This window comes from Trichechus manatus, unplaced genomic scaffold, assembly GCF_000243295.1.
Source record: "Trichechus manatus latirostris isolate Lorelei unplaced genomic scaffold, TriManLat1.0 scaffold00042, whole genome shotgun sequence".
In the NCBI taxonomy this organism is placed as follows: domain Eukaryota; kingdom Metazoa; phylum Chordata; class Mammalia; order Sirenia; family Trichechidae; genus Trichechus; species Trichechus manatus.
In genome coordinates this window covers 16395568-16414174 of record NW_004443978.1, presented here as the reverse complement: position 1 = coordinate 16414174, position 18607 = coordinate 16395568, and the positions used below count along the sequence as shown (strand labels likewise).

The following is an 18607-nucleotide window of genomic DNA, read 5'->3' as shown; positions in this document are numbered from 1 at the left end:
ATCCTGTTCTCTTCATTCTCCCTTGCTCCTGAAGGGATGAGACCAGTGGAGTATCTTAGATGGCTGCTCACAGGCTTTTAAGACCCCAGACACTACTCATCAAGGTAGAATGTAGCGCATTGTCTTTATAAGCTGTGTCATGCCAATTGAGCTAGATGTTCCCCGAGAGCATGGTCCCCACAGCCCTCTTTTTATTTTGTTTTTTATGGGAATATTTTCTGATTGGGTGCCTTGATGGTGCAGTGGCAAAGCACCCAGCTGCCAACCAAAATGCCAAGGCCCGCACTTACCAACCATTCTGCAGAAAGATGCGGCAGCATGCCTCCGCAAAGACTCACAGCATTGGGAACTTCATGGGGCAGCTCCACTTCACCCCACGGGGTTTCCATGAGTCAGAATCAACTTAGCAGCAGTGGGCTTGGGAGCAAGACAGAACCTACTGTTGATGGGCCTTCTGAACAGATGACATTTCAATTGTCAGTAAAAGATGAGAAGGAAGGAACCTAATGAAGACTGAAAAGGACATCACTCCAGACTGAGGAAACAGCACATGTCAAAGTCCTCAGGTGCGAAAGAATCTAAGAATTTGGAAAAACAAAAAGAAGACTGAGAAGTCCACAGTATAACGAACAAAAAAGGAGAGTGGCCTGGTGTGAAGTTGGGGGGACAGGCAGGATTCACATCACTGAGCTCATGAGGTAATATCTGGATTTTATCCTCTTTACAGTGGAGGGCCATCAAAGGAGGTGAGGACATTTGATTTATATTTTATTAACATAAATCTGTAAAGAATTGGAACAGGCTGTTGTGTGGAGAACAGACTATTGTGGTGGTAAGAGCTGGGACTGTCATCAGAAGAGGGAGGAAGTTTGCTGAGGAAACGTCTGTGTAGTCCAGGTGAGAGTTCCTCAACGCGTGTGGAGAGACACCTCCATGTCCCCTGGATGGCCTCTCTCACTGGTCCCTATGATGTAACACAGCATGGCTTAATGAACGAAGCCCATACCCACTGTACTGTGTAGATGCTGCAGTAGACGCTGCTTAGAGTAGAAGAGAGACAAAAAGAAATTAGACTGGGGACTGAAGCTGGGTACTCTACTGAAGAGAGCATTTGGGCCACTGCTCACACCACATTAGGAGGCCCTTGTACCTCACTCGAACATGTGCCAAGGGGTTACTGACCTTAGCCTTCATTTCAAATGGGCTATTTATACATCCTCTCATCATCATGCCAGTTAAGATCAACTGCTACGCCCCTGTGAACAATTATCAGGATATTCTGGGCACAGTGAGGTCTACCATTTCCTGTGGAATTCCTTCCCTGGTCTGAGGCTCTGAATTCCTTCCCCCTGTCAGTCCATCAGGGCTTTGATTATCTCTGGAATTCCCTCTCTGTCCTAATCTAGCAAAGTTCCAATTTGTTAACCTTAGGGCACTGGACAGGATGTATTTTTTGGCTTGTCATTCTTTACTAAATAAAGCCCTGAATTTTTTTTTTCACCTTCTTTGTGGAATTTTAGCTGCCCTGTTTAATTGTGAGGTTTTATAGCTTATACATGCCTTTCAGAAGCCTTGGGTTGTGGGGAACTTTTTACTATGTCTAATAAATAAAATGAAAAAAGGAACTGCAGAAATAAACCATAAATATCTTCTTAAAAATTGCATGATAGGTAAAATGAGAGCCAGGAATTCAAAATTTCTTGTTAACATTTTTGGAGAGTAAGGTTTTATCATCACAGAACAGCTAGAAAGCAAAGGCAACCCCACTATTAACTCCTTTCCTACGTTTGTATTTTTAAAAGTATCGCTACTAAAACATAACATCAACAGCATTGAAAGACAAAATTGATTTGTCAGTCACTATTGATTTAATTTATAGAAGGATGGGTAGTAGATGGTCAAAGTCAAGGAACTCTAAGGGAAAATAAAATACTAAATAAAAAAAGTAATAAAAAGTAAAATTTAATCTATTTTAAAAAGTTGTAATGAGAAAAGGACCAAAAACAAAAGCAGGTACCTGGTAGAAAAGCACTATAACCCACAAGCAAGGCTTTTCTTTTTGTCTATAATACAATAGAAGAAAGAAGGATAAAGTGAAAATGGGATTTCATGAATTAGACATTGTATATACATCATCATCATCAAAAACAACTATTATAAGAAAAAAGAAAACACAAAACCATATTGCTGAATTACTTTAAAAAGTTTAAATTAATCTGGTAAAATCACTTGAATAAAAATATTTTACAGATTATTTTCTATATATATCTATACAGATGAATATATAAAATTGTCACAATTTTATAAATAACTGTTAATCTGGGTTAATGCTGAAATGTCACTCTTAAGAATTCTGTGAACTCCATATACAGATGAGTAAGTTTATCTAGAAACACACAGAATTTTGTGAACTCCATATACAGATTAGCAAGTTTATCTAGAAACACACATAGACATACACTCACAATTTCATAACAAGAGTTATGTTAATAATCTGGGATAAACACTAAAATGCCACTCTAAGAATTTTGGGAATTCCATATAAGCAAAGTCTATTTTGGACTGCATCACAGAAGGGGCTAATTAGTAAAGGGCAAAAAGACCCTTGATCCACAAAATTGTCTAACAACATGGAAATCAAATGAAGCATCACTGTGAGACTCATAAAAAAATTCTGAATTTTAAGAAGGGATAGAAGGATGTTTTCAATTATACATCTCCACCAAGAAAGACAACTAAATATAGCATGATCAGTAGTGGCATACAAAACCTTAATCTAGTGTGCAACCAAAAAGGTTAACATTAGAAACAGTGGTCAATCCAAAACATTTCAAAACAACACACATAATTTAGAGTCCTTTTTAAGAAGAACAAGATCTACATAGATAATTCAGTGAACAATACTGTTTTTATGGTGAACACCCTAAAAGGAAAGAAGAGAGTGCTAGTAATTCAAATTTTTCATTTCCATGGCTAAGTTTATATATCAGTTTTTGGGCTAAAGAAAAGAAGAATCACTCATTTTCTTTATCTGTCCCACTGGGCACCATCCCAAGACTCCTGAGCTTTGTGCTGTTTCATATTCATGTCAGGTAATTCCACAGCTCAACATAAAATGGCAAATTTGGGGACCTGCAGGTCGACTTGTCAACATACCATGTTAATGTTCAAGAGTTCAGAGCACCCGGTATTTTCCTATTTTAATTGTGACGAATATTTGGCATGTATATGTTTATTAGGGGTATACAAGGTTTGAAATTTATGCAGATGATAAATGAGTTTTATGAAATATTCATGTTATGCCTGGAGAGGGATAGTTATTTGCCTTCCTCCTCAGAGTTATCACAGATCCTTAGCCAGATTTCAATTTCAGTAGATGAACTGCCATATATTTTCCATCACCCCTTCCATGTAGCAGTTCATCTACTGACCCAGAGATCCCTTCCTATCACTCCTCAAAGATTTATGCTCATGAATCGCTAACATCCATCCTGCCGTTAATTCCTAGTGATTTAATGGAACACAGAGATTATCCTTCTAAATCCCTGGCTTCTCAATGTCTTGACCCTCCTCTAGCCCAAGGATCTTGTTCTCTACTCTATGTCAGCCACTCATTCCCATTATCACACCTTAGTCCTTGTGATTAGCAATCACTTCAACTCTTCTGTAAATCTCACTTGCAAGCATCTCATTACCTACCACGTCCTAGCTTTCCAGTGCACAACCGGTGCCCGGACTCCAACAATGCTTCAACTTTCCATCACCCCCCTTAAATCCTCACTTTGTTCCTTACCTAGGTTAAAGTCCATGGTCCATTGTTATAACTAATTCCCTGCGGACTCCATCAGCTAAGGTGATCTGCTCATGCTTCATCAAACTCACCACCCACACTCATAAGCTGAACCTGGCTGGAGAAAATTGCACGACTCCGCTAACTGCTCTCTCTTTAAATTCATGACCACCATAGGGGTGCTATGAGTCAGAATCGACTCGACAGCAACAGGTTTACACGAACCTCAATTTGGGCCTTTAATGCTGCCTGGCAATCACACGACATTTTCCAAGTACCTTCTCTTTTCTCCTCAAATTTCCAATATTTCCTCCTCCATCCTAACTCTCAGTAGTTGACCTTGTTTCCAGATTTCCTGAGGAAAACGGAAGCAATCAGAGAGCTCCCACCACATCTTGATTCATGCACATGGACTCCATCTTTCCTCCTGTTACTGCACATGTTCATGCTCCTCTAAGGCCAAGTGCTCTGCCTGTACACTAGGTCCATTCCATCTTTCTTACTCAAAAATCTCACAATAGCAATTTATCCCCACCCTCATAATCTCCCCTCCACACACACATATCATTAATTTGTCCCTCTTCTGGGTTTCCCCCTCCAGCTATTACCCCATTCTCTTCTTCCCTTAAGAAAAGATTCCTTGAACGATTTGTCCATACTCGCTGTCTCCTATTTTTCTCCTCTCATATTCTCCTTTACACATTCAAATTAGTTTTTTATCCCTATCATACCAATCCTCTTTACAAGGTCACCCATGACTTCCACGTGCTGCTTAAACCAATGGTCAATCCCCCTGTCCTCATCTTATTTAACTACTTGTCAGTAGCATTTGACTTGCTGATCACTTTGTGGTGCTTGAAGCACTTACTTTATTTGACTTCCAGGACTTCACAAACTCCTGTATTTTCTCCAGGAAGAGCAATGAGTGCTCTCCCTCAATCTCATTGCTGGTTCCTCTTCATCTCCTTGATCTTAACTTTGGAATGTCCCAGAAGTCTCTGACATCTTCTTTTATCTACATTCATTGCCCTGATGATCTCACACAGTCCATGCATATGAGCATCCAGATACACAAATATACATACACTCACAATTTCATAAGGAAGGCTGTCATATTAATTCTAACAGAGATACAAACAAAGAACAAAAGTTAATGATTTTGGCTTACTTTTGCTATTTTTCTAGGTGTTCTGTATGATATAATCTTTTAAATTTTTAAAATTTAATCAGCACATTGTTGACTGTCAAATTTATTTAAGCCCAGGACTTGCCCCTGAACTCCTGACTTGTAAACGCAACTGCCTAATTAACATTTTCACTTGCACATTTAATAAATATCTCCCCAAACTCCTGGTCTTTACCCTAAGACTTACTGGAGGCTTCTACACACCAATAAACAGAAAGTCCCTCTTTCCAACTGCCTAGACCAAAAACTTTGAATCATCTTAGACTTCTCTATTTCTCATCCTGTATTAATTGATTAGCACATTATGTTGGTTCTATCTCTAAAAACTAGTCATAATTCAACCACTTTTTTCCCTTCTACCACCATCACTCTGGTCCAAGCTATTGTTAGCCCTTGTCTGAATTAGCCTAACACTATTCTGACTGGTTTCACAGGTTCCACTCTTGTCCCAAAGTCTACTGTCAAGACAGTAGCCAGAACGATCCTATTAAAATTTAAGTCAGGTCATGTTATTCCTCTTCTCCAAACTTTCCAATGTCTCCAACAAATGTTGTTGAGAAAACTGGTTATCCACATGCAAAAGAATGAAGCTGGACCCTTATCTTACACCATATACAAAAATTAACTCCAAATGGATTAAAAACCTAAATATAAGAGCTAAAAGTATAAAACTCTTAAAAAGATAGGGGAAATTTTTCACGACCTTGGATTTGGAAATGGTTTTTAATATGACACCAAAAGTACAGGCAACAAAGAAAAAACAGAAAATTTAAAACTTTTGTGCATCCACACAACCCTGCCATTATAGCATAAAAGAAGTCATAGACAGTATGTAAATGAATGACCATGGCTGTGTTTCAATAAAATGTTATTTACAAAAGCAGGTGTCAGGCAGGATTTGACCTGTGGGCCATAGCTTGCCAAACCCTAATCTAGGCTCTCCTACTGCACTGAGCATTAAACCCTTAATCACCAATTCTCCCTGAGTTTATAGAGTTCATAACTTCTAGAGCTAGAAAGAGCCATCCTCTTTAAGAATCGTCTAGTCCAACCCCTGTGGCAGTCAGTATATGCCTACCTAGTATCCTCCTTTCTTACTAAAAGAAGCCCAATTTTGTTGAGGAACAGTGATGCGTCCAGCTAAGATACTATATTCTCTAGTTTTCTGTGTAGCTTCTGGCCAATGAGAAACAAGAAGAAGTTACTTGGAGGGGCTTTTGGGAAAGGTCCCTTAAAGGGGGCTGACGCAGGTAGCACACCGCTTTTACTTTTTACACTTTCCCCTCTTCCTACCTGAAATGCAGATATGATGCCCAGAGAGTGGTGAGGGCCATACCCTAAAGATGGCAGAGAAGGTGAGGAGGAGGCAGGAATACTAAGGATACTGTGGAGCTGCTGGACCAGCATTCTGCATGTCTTATTATGTGAGGAAAAACAAATCTCTAAGTAAGCCACAATAAGTAGCCTTTAAAGGGGAAAAATGAATCATCTAATATCCTTAAGCCAGCATGTGGCAGAATTGAGACTTGAACTGATCCTGTGACTTCCAGTTCAGTAGTTGTTCTCACATGCCATGCCTCCCTCAAAGACAGGACTTAATCTGCTAAAATAAATAAAAGCCAGTTGCTTTAGTTACATTTTGTTGCATTTATATACACTATTTGAATATTCAGAAATGAAAAACTCAATTAAGGTTTCAGAATAAAAATGTAAGATTTTGTTCTATACAAAGCAAAGCAGACAGCACATGAATTGGCTTTGTTCCTATTTAAAAAAAAAAAGAAAATCATTTCCTGGGCTCAGATAACTAGAAATTCTGAGATTTTATCTAGTTTCAGACATGGCTGGATCCATGCTGTTGACAGCCCTTAAACCAATTCTATCACTGACAACTCAAGCAGAAAGAGATGGTTCCCGTAGATAGCTCTGGCAGAAAAACTCAAGGGAGGATTCTGATTGGCTTGACTTAGGTGACACGCTCATCTTTAAACCAACCACTACAGCCACAAGGATGACTATTCTGATTGGTCCAGAATATTTCACAAGCTCATCCTGTGGCATGGGAGATAGTGTCAGCCTCGCCCAAATGAGTTCTAAATGGTTCCTCTCAGGAAAGAAGGGTTCTGATATCAGGAGACATGGGGAAAGGAGTAGGTGTGTGTGTTTCTACACACACACTAATGAACTAATAAACACACGTTTTATAAAAAGAGAACTGCCTACCTTAGGAATTAGAAGATAGGGTTGCAGGCTTAGCTTTCCAGCTAACTAGATTGAATCACCAGGTTGTTACATGATCTTTGGTTCAGGGTTTTCTAATTATTTACCAAAGGAGATGACTCACCCAACATTAGCTTTAAGTATTAAGAAAAGGAACTAAAACAGCGTATTTGAAAACTCTCTGTAAAGTATGAAGTGCTATATAATTATGTAGGGTTATTATAAATGATTAAACACAACTGATAGAAAAGGAATTAGGAAAGAGACTCTGTCTCACCTCACTCAAACCTGTAACTGAAATCTTTAAAACATCTTTTACTGTGATAAGCATCATAAAAGGCCTCAACTCCCAATTATCCTAGACAACAAAGACAGTAACTACTGCGCATCACCTTCCTGGCACTACTAACAGGACCATAACGTTCTCCTCAAAAATGACTTGCCTCATTCTATCCCTGTTGCTGTTCTATTCATACCTCCTCATTCTGTTGATCTTTCTGAGCCAAAATAAAATTCAAAACAAGCATATATGTATTGCTTTCAAACTTTAAATGAATTGAGTGAACTGACATATATACATTGTCGTTTTTTGTGGCATCTGTTTGCAATAGCAACAGACTGGAACAATTTAAATGTCCACTAAAAAGGAGAGTGGATAAATAAATTATGGCACATCTGTATATGGGACAGGATACTATGTAGCTGTTAAGAAGAATAAAGAAACCTTTTATACATTAATTCGGTTAAGATTGCCAAACGAAAAAAACAAAGTGAAGGACTGGTATACAGATTGCTATCATTTGTGTAAAAGGCAAGAGAAAAACACACACATCACACCACACACACATAAATACACAGAATATCTCTGGATGAATACAGACAAGAAGAATATAGACAAGAAGCTGATTACATCAGTTGCCTCAAAAAAGAACAGCTAGTTAGGCTTAAGAAGAGGATGCAGAAGCAACTTTTCCCTGTTTACTCTTCCTTTTTTTTTTAATTGTAACATATGAATAACCTTTACACCAAATAAATAATAGACTGACAGTATAGTACTGCATGAAAATTAGGGAAGGAGAAACACATCACCAGGTCATACATATCTTTAAGAACCAAGTACAGAGGTTGATACACTTGGCTGCCAGAATAATCAATTCTAAGTTTAATGTTCTAACAAAATAGCTTTGTTAACATAGGGTAGTGGCCGAAATGTAACAATCACTGTTTTCCCTGACCAGTTGGAGAAGGGGTCACAACAAAGCACATGGCCATTCAATACCTGTGTAAAATCTTTGTTCTACTAGCAAAAACACACAGTGGATAGGAGGATGGGATGACTAATTAGGTAGTCAAACAAGAGTCTGTCCAAGTATATTTGCTTCTTCTCACTCTAGCACCCCACTACTTACATATTTACAGATGTAAATATATGGGTACACACATAGATTAAAACTAAACAAGTGGCTACATTGTCAACACACCCTTCTTCCACTTGAAAAATATTTACTGAGGATATACAGGAAATAATTTAGGAGTGCATACAGAAACAACTAACAGAAACCCATACCTACTGTGACTTAAACAAAGTGGAGTTTATTTTTCTTACCTAGTAAGTACTCTGGAGGAAAGTGGCTTTTGGATTTGAGCCAACAGGTCTATAGTGTAAAGGCCATAATTTCTGAGTATCTTGTCTGTTTCCTCATGGCTATAAGATGGCTGCTCTAACTCCAGGCATCACATGTACATTCAGGGCAGGAAGAAGGGGGTGAGGTGAGGTAATGGCATTGTTTTCCCAAAAAAACAAAAAAACTCCCCAGAAACCCTCAAGAAGACTCCTATTTATGTCTCATTGGCCTGACTCATATTATATGGCCATTCGCAGCTGAAAGGGAGTCTTAAAATATGAATATTTAGTTTTTACAGCCTATATAGAAACGGTATGCAAGGGTGAAGGAGATTGAGAATCATCACTGTACAAGTCAGTCAACAATGTGTACACAAGTACTTTGATAGAGCGCCAAGAATGACATGTAGAGGTGACTAACTGGTGATGGTTTATATACTTCATTATCTGTTTTAAGAATATGTTTCAATGTGGAAATGTGATGGATTTAGATTGGATGCATAGGCTGAGAAGTGAAAATGTCCAGGGTTTTTTAAATCCAAAAATAAAAAATAAACCTACAAGTCATGTATTTATATTTATGTGCTTCCCTATTAAAGTGTGATTCTCCTATCCCCCCAAAAAATGCACATCCTAAAATTACATCCTTTTATTTTCTGTACATTTTCCCTTAATGATCTATGTTGTAGTTTTGATTAGTTTCTCAGAATATACACACCAGTTCTATTCCCTCAGTGGTAAACAGTTTTATTATAATTCAGATAGAATCCCTAAAATTTACTATTGGTATTATAAAACCAAAAAACCAAACCCACTGCTGTTGAGTTGATTCTGACTCATAGCAACTCTACAGGGGTTGAACTGCCCCATAGCGTTTCCAAAGAGCAGCTGGTGGATCCAAACTGCTGACCTTTATGGTTAGCAGCTGTAGTATGCTGCAGCTCTCAACTATAAAGAAAGTCAATTACCCTTAACAGTCACCATGAGCCTACAATGAAAAAGCATCATTTGTTGTAGTTGCTCTTGAATTGATTTCCAACTATGGCAACCCCGTGTGTGCAGCGTAGAAATGCTCCATAGGGTTTTCAAGACTATGACCTTTGGAAGCAGACTGCCAGGTCTATCTTCCAAGGTGACTCTAAACCAAAAAAAAAAACCCAAACCTGTTACTGTCGAGTCAATTCCAACTCATAGCAACCCTATAGGACAGAGTAGAACTATCCCACAGAGTTTCCAAGGAGCACCTGGTGGATTCGAACTGCCGACCTTTTGGTTAGCAGCGGTAGCACTTAACCACTATGCTACCAGGGTTTCCAAGGTGACTCTAGGTGGGTTCAAATAATATGTGAACCATAAAAAATAAACTGAAAGTTGAAACTGTATCTGGAAGACTTCCTAGAAGATACTGGCATGAGCAGTTCTATGCTCTCATCTACCTATAGAATCACCAAGGTACACACCCACCAATTGGTAGACCCAACTTTTTAAGAACTCTGTAAAGCAGTTGGAGGGTTACAGCAACTAAGTGAACTCCGAATCACAGGGGGGTGGGGGCGGTGGGGGAGATAACTTTTAAACAGTAGAAAATATTTGATTTTCTATTGTTTGTAACACTATCCCACCCTCTAGCTTGGCAGCTTGGTCATCTTAAAGCAGTGGTGGTGGTGGACTGTACTCTCAGAGAAGAGGGCTGATCTGTGGCTCTGGAGTGAGCTGAGTAGACCTTCCTAGTGGACTATTGTGTGTATATGTTCTGAACTACCCGGAAGCAGCCTGAGGGACTGAAGGACTGATGTGAGGCTCCACTGGGTTTGGCCTGCCTCAGGGCTTGCATGGAGCCACAAAGAGCAGTGGACAACACCTAAAAGCTGTGACTTTCCATAGCCATCTGGGGCCTAAACAATGTGGCTGTAGCATACATTTAACGACTAAAGGCTGAAGAAGCTGAAGTTAGAATTTTGTTATATATATCAGGGAATTGAGAAAGCTACACATATTCTAAGAACAAGATACATAAGCAGAAAATTCCTAAGAAGACCCTTCACTTTCAGCTTTGGCTGATCTCTTAAAATATTGCAAGCCAGCCTAAGTGCTGAAGGTGGGCCCAGGCACAGAGTCAATTTGAAATCACTGAAAGAAGTGGGTTTTTTCCCCCTAGAGTACAAAGCTATGTCTTTTAAAACAATGGTTATGCATGGGCTGCAGAAGAGTCCAGGAAAATGAACATAAACAAAAAGAGAATATCAAAAAAAGAGACAGATACTATAAAAAGGAACTAGAGCTGAAAAATACAATAACTATCATAATAATCACTGGAGAGGCTCAAGAGCAAATCTGAGCTAGCGAAAGAAATATCAATGAACTAGAAGCTAGACTAAATAAAATTATCAAGTCTTAAAAGCTTAAATAAAATAGAACAAAAAAAAATTGAATAGAGCCTAAGAAAATTCTGGGATAACACCAAGTGAACAAATATATGCATTATAGGATTCCTTGAAGGAGAATAGAGAGAGCAAGGAACAGAAAGAACATCTGAAGAAATAATGGCAGAAGACTTCCCAAATTTGACTAAGAATGTGAATCTACATACCCAAGAAGCTCAAAGAATTGCAAATAGGATAAACCCAAAGAGCTCCACACCAAGACACATTATAGTCAAACTCTAAAAAACCACAGATAAAGAGAATCCTGAAAGCAGCAAGAGAAAGGCAAATCATCACATACAAGGATACTTAATAAGAATAAATGCAAATTTCTCCTCAGAAACCATGGAAGCCAGAAGGCAGTGGGATAACATATTTAAAACGTTGAAAAAAGAGAACTGTCAACCAGGAATTTGACATCTGGCAGAAGTGTCTTTCAAGAATCAGGGCAAAATTAAGACATTCACAAATAAACAAACGCTGAGGGAGCTTATTAGGACTAGACGTGGCCTAAAAGAAATGCTAAAGAGAGTTTTTCAGACTGAAATAAAGAACACTAGACAGTAACTCGAAGCTGTATGAAGAAAAAGAGATCTCTGGGAAAGGTAATTTCATGGGCAAACAAAAGGGCCAGTTTTATGGTATTTTTGGTTTGTAACTCTAGTTGTTACATCGTACTTGATTTAAAATAACAAATGCAAAAGAAATAATCGTTAATTTATGTTATTTGGCATACGATGTGAGGAGCCCTGGTGGTACAGTGGTTAAAGCACTTGGCTACTAACCTAAAGGTTGGCGGTTCAAACCCACCAGCCTCTCCATGGGAGAAAGATGTGGCAGTCTGCTTCTGTAAAGATTTACAGACTTGGAAACCCAATAGGGCAGTTCTACTCTGTCCTACAGGGTTGCTATAAGTCACAATTGATTCAGTGACATTGGATTTGGTTTCGGTTTTGGCATACAATGTATAAAGATGTAATGTGTCACAACAACATAAAAGGGAAGATAGAGATGTATAGAAACAGAATTTTTGTATGCTGTTGAAGTTAAGTTAATATCACTTTGATCTAGGCTGCTACAAATTGAAATTTAGGATGTTAAATGTAATCCCATGGTAACTACAAAGAAAATGGCCCAAAAAATATACATAAAAGGAAAGGAAAAGTAAAAGTAAATCAAAATGGTTCATTACCAAAAATAATAATAATAATAAACTAATCACAAAGCTAGCCAGTGCTGCAGGAAATGAGACAAAGAAAAGGTATAACACACACACAGAGCCAAATGATACAGTAAATCCTTTCTCATTGGTATTTAAATGTAAATGGTTAAACCCTCCAATCAAAAAGGCAGAGATTGAAATAAGGCATTAAAAAAAATATTCCATCTCTATGCTGTCAACAAGATACACACCTTTCAGACCCAAAGACACAAATAGGTTGACTGTCAAAAAATGGAAAAAAAAAAAAATGCTCCATGCAAACAGTAACCAAAATAGAGCTGGCATGTGTATATTAATATCAGACAAAACAGACGGTAAGTCAAAATTTTTGCAGGAGACAAAGAAAGGCATTATGTAATGGAAAAGGGTCAATTCATCAAGAAGATACATTAATTATAAATATATATGCACCTAACATCAGAGCCCCAAAATACATGAAACAAACACTGACAGAACTGAAAGGAGAAACAGTTGTAAAATAGCAGTTAGAGACTTCAATACACCACTTTCAATAATGGACAGAAAACCTAGAAGAAGATCAACAAGGATACAGAGGATTTGAACACTTATAAACAAACTACACCTAACAGACATATATAGAACATTCTGCCCAACAACAGCACAATACATATTCTTCTCTAGTGCACATGGATCATTCTCCAAGATAGATTTTATATGCTAGGTCACAAAACAAGTCTTAATAAATTTTAAATTTTTGAAGTCATACAAAGTATCTTCTCCTACTGCAATGGAATGAAACTAAAATTTAGTAACAGAAGGTAAACTAGAAATATCACAAATATGTGAAAGTTAAATAACACACTATTAAATCGGTCAAAGCAGAAATAAAAAAAGAAATGAGAAAAGATTTAAAGTCAAATGAAAAATGAAAGCACAGCACACCAAAACTTATGGGATGCAGTGAAGAAAGATTGCAAATCAATAACCAAACTTTACACCTGTACAAACTAGAAAAAAGAAGCAAAAACTAAGCCCAAAGCTACCAGAGAAAAGGAAGTCACCAAGATCAGAACTGAGACTTATGAAATAGAGAATATAAAAATAGAGAGAATCAACAAAACTAGAGGTTGGTTCTTTGAAAAGATCAATAAAACTGACAAACCTTTACTTAGACTGACAAAGAAAAAAAGAGAGAAGGTGTAAGCTAAAATCATAAATGAAAGTAGGGACATTACTACTGACCCTATAGAAATGAAAAGGATTATAGAATACTATAAAAATTTATACGCCAACAAATTAGATAAGCTACATGAAATGGACAAATTCCTAGGAACACATAAATTATCTACATTAACTAAAAAATAAACAGAAAATCTCAACAGACTCATAACTAGTGAAGAGATTAAATCGGTAATCAAAACCCTCACACCAAAAAAAAGCCCTGGACTAGATTGCTTCACTGGGGAATTCTATCAAACATTGAAGGAAGAATTGACACCACTCTTCTCAAACTCTTCCAAAAAATAAGAGGAGAGAATATTTCCTAACTTATTCTATGAGACCTGAGGCAGTCTCTTGAGACATAAAAGAGAGAAGTGAACAGAGAGACAGGAGGACCTCATATCATCAAGAAAGTAATGCCGGGAGCAGAGCGTGTCCTTTGGACCCAGGGTCCCTGAGTGGTGAAGCTTCTAGTCCAGGGAACATTGATGAGAAGGCCAACAGAGAGAGAAAGCCTTCCCCTGGAGCTGACGTCCTGAATTTGGACTTTTAGCCAAGTTGAGTGTGAAGAAATAAATTTCTCTTTGTTAAAAGCCATCCATTTGTGGTATTTCTGTTATAGCACCATTAGATAACCAAGACACCCTAGTACAAAGCAAGATAAAGATACCACAAGAAAACTATTGACCAATACCCCTTATGAATATAGGTTTTAAAAATCCTCAACAAAATATTAGCAAAATGAATCCAACAGCATAATAAAAGGATTATACACCATGACCAAGTGAGATTTATGCAATGAATGCAAGGGTGGTTCAATATAAGAACATCAATCAATGTAATACAACACATTAATAGAAGAAGAAAAAAAAACACCTCATCTTCTAACTGATTCAGGGAAGGCATCTGACAAAATCCAACACCCTTTCATTATAAAAACACTCAACAAACTAGGAATATAAGGAAAAATACCCAACATGACAAAAGGCATTTATGAAAAACATATAGTTAACATCACACTCAATCAAAAAAGACTGAAAGCTTTTCCCTTAAAATCAGGAACAAGAATAGATTCCAACTTCTACCACTGCTATTCAACATTGTACTTTAAGTTCTAGTCAGAGCAATTAGGAAAGAAAAGGAAAGAAAAGGCATACAAATTGGAAAGGGAGAAGTAAAACTATCTCTACTTGCAGATGACAGATACTATATATAGAAATCTGAAAAGGATATTAAGAAAATAATTCCACTGAAAATAGCATCTAAAACAATAAAATACTTAGGAATAATTTTAACTAGAGAAGTAATAAAAGACTTGTACACTGAAAACTGTAAAACACTACAGAGAAATTAAAGGAGACATAAATAAATGGAAAGACATCCTGTGTTCATGGACTGAAAAACTTAATATTGTTAAGATGTCAATACTACCCAAAGTAATCTGTAGGTTCAAGGCAATCCATATCAAAATTCCAACAGCCTTTTTTGCAGAAATGGAAAAGCCAATCCTCACAAAAAGAGAACTTTTTGCAATTGCAAGGGGCCCCAAATAGCCACAGATATCTTAAATAAGACAAATAAAGTGGGAAGACTCATGTTTCCCAATTTCAAAACCTACTATAAAGTAACAGTAATTAAAACAGTATGGTATTTGTATAAAGATACACAGAAAGACCAGCGGAGTAAAATTGAAAGCCCAGAAATCAACCTACATATCTCTGGTCTACTGATTTTTGACACAAGCGTCAAGTCCATTCATGGGAAAACAACAAATCTTTTCAATAAATGGTACTGGTACAATTGTATCTCCACATGCAAAAGAATGAATTTGTATCCATACCAAAGTCATATACAAAAATTAACTTGAAATGGACCAATGACCTTAATATAAGAACTAAAATCATAAATCTCTTAGAAGAAAGCATAGGGGGAATCTTTTGACCTTGGATTTGGCAATGGTTTTTAACATGACACCAAAACCACCAGTAACAAAAGAAAAACTAGACAAATCTGAATTAATCAAAATTCTAAACCTGTGCATCAAGGAACTTTACCAACAAAGTGAAGGGACAACCTACAGAATGGGAGAAAATAATTAGGAAACATACGTCTGATAAGGGTTTAATATCCACAGTATATAAGGAACCCCTACAACTCAACAGAAAAAGACAAAAAAAAAAAAATTACAAAATGGGCAAAGGAATTGAATATAGACATTTTCCCTAAGAAGATATACAAATGGTCAAAAAAATACATGAAAAGATGCTCAGTGTCATTAGTCATCAAGGAAATGCATATTACAACAATGATATACCACTTCACACCTCCTAGGATGACTACTATGAGAAAAACAGAGAGCGTTGGTGAGAATGTGGAGAAACCCTCAGCACGGGAATGTAAAACGGTGCAGATGCTATGGAAAACAACTCAGCAATTCCTCAAAAAGTTAAATATACAATTACCATTGGTGTTGTCAGGTGCCATCCATTCAACTCCAACTCACAGCGACCCTATGTGCAACAGAACAAAACACTGCCCAGTCCTGCACCATCCTTACTATATTTCAGCCCATTGTTGCAGCCACTGTGTCAATTCATCTTGTTGACGATCTTCCTCTTTTTCCCTGACCCTCTACATTACCAAGCATGATGTCCTTCTCCAGGTACTGGCCCCTCCTGATAACATGTCCAAAGTACTTGAGAAGTCTTGCTATTCTTGTTTCTAAGGGGCACTGTGGCTGCAATTCTTCCAAGACAGATGCGTTCCTTCTTCTGGTAGTCTATGGTATATTCAATATTCTTCGCTAACACCATAATTCAAAGGTGTCAATTCTTCAGTCTTCCTTATTCATTATCTAGCCTTCACATGTACATGAGGCTATTGAAAATACCATGGCTTGGGTCAGGCGCACCTTAGTCCTCAAAGTGACATCTTTGCTTTTTAACACTTTAAAGAGATTTTTTTTGCAGCAGCTTTTCAAACACTGTTTGATTTCTTCACTGCTGCTTCCATGGGCATTGATTGTGGATCCAAATAAAATGAAATCCTTGACAGCTTCAGTATTTTCTCTGTTTCTCATGATGTCGCTTATTTTTGTTGTCTTTATGTTGTGAAGATTTTTGTTTTCTTTATGCTGAGGTGTAATCCATACTAAAGGGCACTTCAGTTCTCAAAGTGACATCTTTGCTTTTTAACACTTTCAAGAGTTCTTTTGCAGCACATTTGCCCAATGTAATGCATTGTTTGATTTCTTGACTGCTGCCCTTCCATGGGCGATGACACTGAATCCAAGTAAAATGAAATCCTTGACAACTTCAATATTTTCTCCACTTATCATGACACTGCTTTTTGGTCCAGTTGTGAGGATTTTTGTTTTCTTTATGTTGAGGTGTAATCCACACTGAAGGCTGTAGTCTTTGATCTTCATCAGTAAGTGCTTTAAATCCTCCTCACATTCAGCAAGCAAAGCTGTGTCATCTGCATACAGCAGGTTGTTAATGAGTCTTCCTCCAAACCTGATGCCCTGTTCTTCTTCATACAGTCCAGCTTCTTGGATTATTTGTTCAACCCATAGATTGAATAAGCACGGTGAAAGGATATAACCCTAACACACACCTTTTCTGACTTTAAACCAGGCAGTAGCCCCTTGATCTGTTCGAATGACTGCCTCTTGTTCTATGCACAGGTTCCTCATGAGCACAATTAAGTGTTCTGGAGTTCCCATTCTTCACAATGTTATCCATGATTTCTCATGATCCACACAGTTGAATACTTTTGCATAGTCCATAAAACATCTTTCTGGCATTCTCTGCTGTCAGACAAGATCCATCTGACATCATCAGTGATATCCCTTCTTCCATTTCCTCTTCTGAATCCTGCTTGAACTTCTGGCACTTCCCTGTCAATGTACTGCTGCAACTGCTTTTGAACGATCTTCAGCAAAATTTTACTTGTATGTCATATTAACAACATTATTTGATAATTACTGCATTCTATTGGATCACCTTTTTTTGGAATGAGCACAAATATGGATCTCTTCTAGTAGGTTGGCCAGGAAGCTATCTTCCAAATTCTGTGACATAAGCAAGTGAACACCTCCAGTGCTGCATCTGTTTGATGAAACGTCTCAATTGGTATTCTGTTAATTCCTTAAGCCTGTTTTTCCCTATTCTCTTCAGTGCAAATTGGACTTCTTCCTTCAGTACCATTGGTTCTTGGTCATATGTTACCTCCTGAAATGGCTGAATGCCAACCAGTTCTTTTTGGTACAGCGACTCTGTGTTTTCCTTCCATCTTTTCATGTTTCCTGTGTCGTTCAATGTCTTCCCTGTAGACCTCAATATTGAAACTAGAGGCTTGAATTTTTTCTTCAGTTCTGTCAGCTTGAGAAATGCCAAGGGTTTTCTTCCCTTTTGGTTTTCTAACTCCAAGTCTTGGCACATTTCATTATAATACTTTACTTTGTCTTCTCAAGCCGCCCTTTGAAATCTTCTGTTCAGCTCTTTTACTTCATCATTTCTTACATTCGCTTTAGCTACTCATTGTTCAAGAGCAAATTTCACTGGCTACCAACACTGACTGCTCTGACAGGGATCACAAGAGAGGGTTCTGGACAGAGCTGGAGAAGGATGTAGAACAAAATTCTAACATACACAAGAAAAGACTAGATTTACTGGCCTGAAAGAGACTGGAGAAACCCCGAGAGTATGGCCCCCAGACACTCTTTTAGCTCAGTGGTGAAGTCACTTCTGAGGTTCACCGTTCAGCCAGGGATTGAACAGCCCCATAAAACAAAACTGGACTAATGAGACACAGCAGTCCAGGGACAAGGACTAGAAGGCAGAAGGGGACAGGAGAGCCAGTGATAGGGAACCCAAGGTTGAGTAAGGACAGTGTTGACATGTAGTGGGGTTGTTAACCATTGTCATAGGGCAACATGTGTACTGTTTAATGAGAAACT

The 18607-nt window shown here is 37.8% G+C and overlaps 1 protein-coding gene across 7 annotated transcripts in view; it reads right to left on the bottom strand.

Annotated features, from left to right (window-relative positions):
- Positions 1 to 18607, bottom strand: part of TASP1 (taspase 1) — a 383025-nt gene that overhangs the window by 99521 nt on the left and 264897 nt on the right. Inside the window, exons 12-13 of one of the 7 annotated variants that reach the window (XM_023731433.1) lie at positions 2018 to 2063; positions 454 to 1040 (exon numbers count right to left, since the gene is read on the bottom strand). The exons of 5 other annotated variants lie outside the window; for them this stretch is intronic. In XM_023731433.1, coding sequence (XP_023587201.1) covers positions 955 to 1040; positions 2018 to 2063 — 132 coding nt within the window. In that variant the 3' untranslated portion in view covers positions 454 to 954. Of the gene's footprint in view, positions 1 to 453; positions 1041 to 2017; positions 2064 to 18607 lie in introns of those variants that run through there. One more of the 7 variants, XM_023731435.1, reaches the window with a different exon arrangement.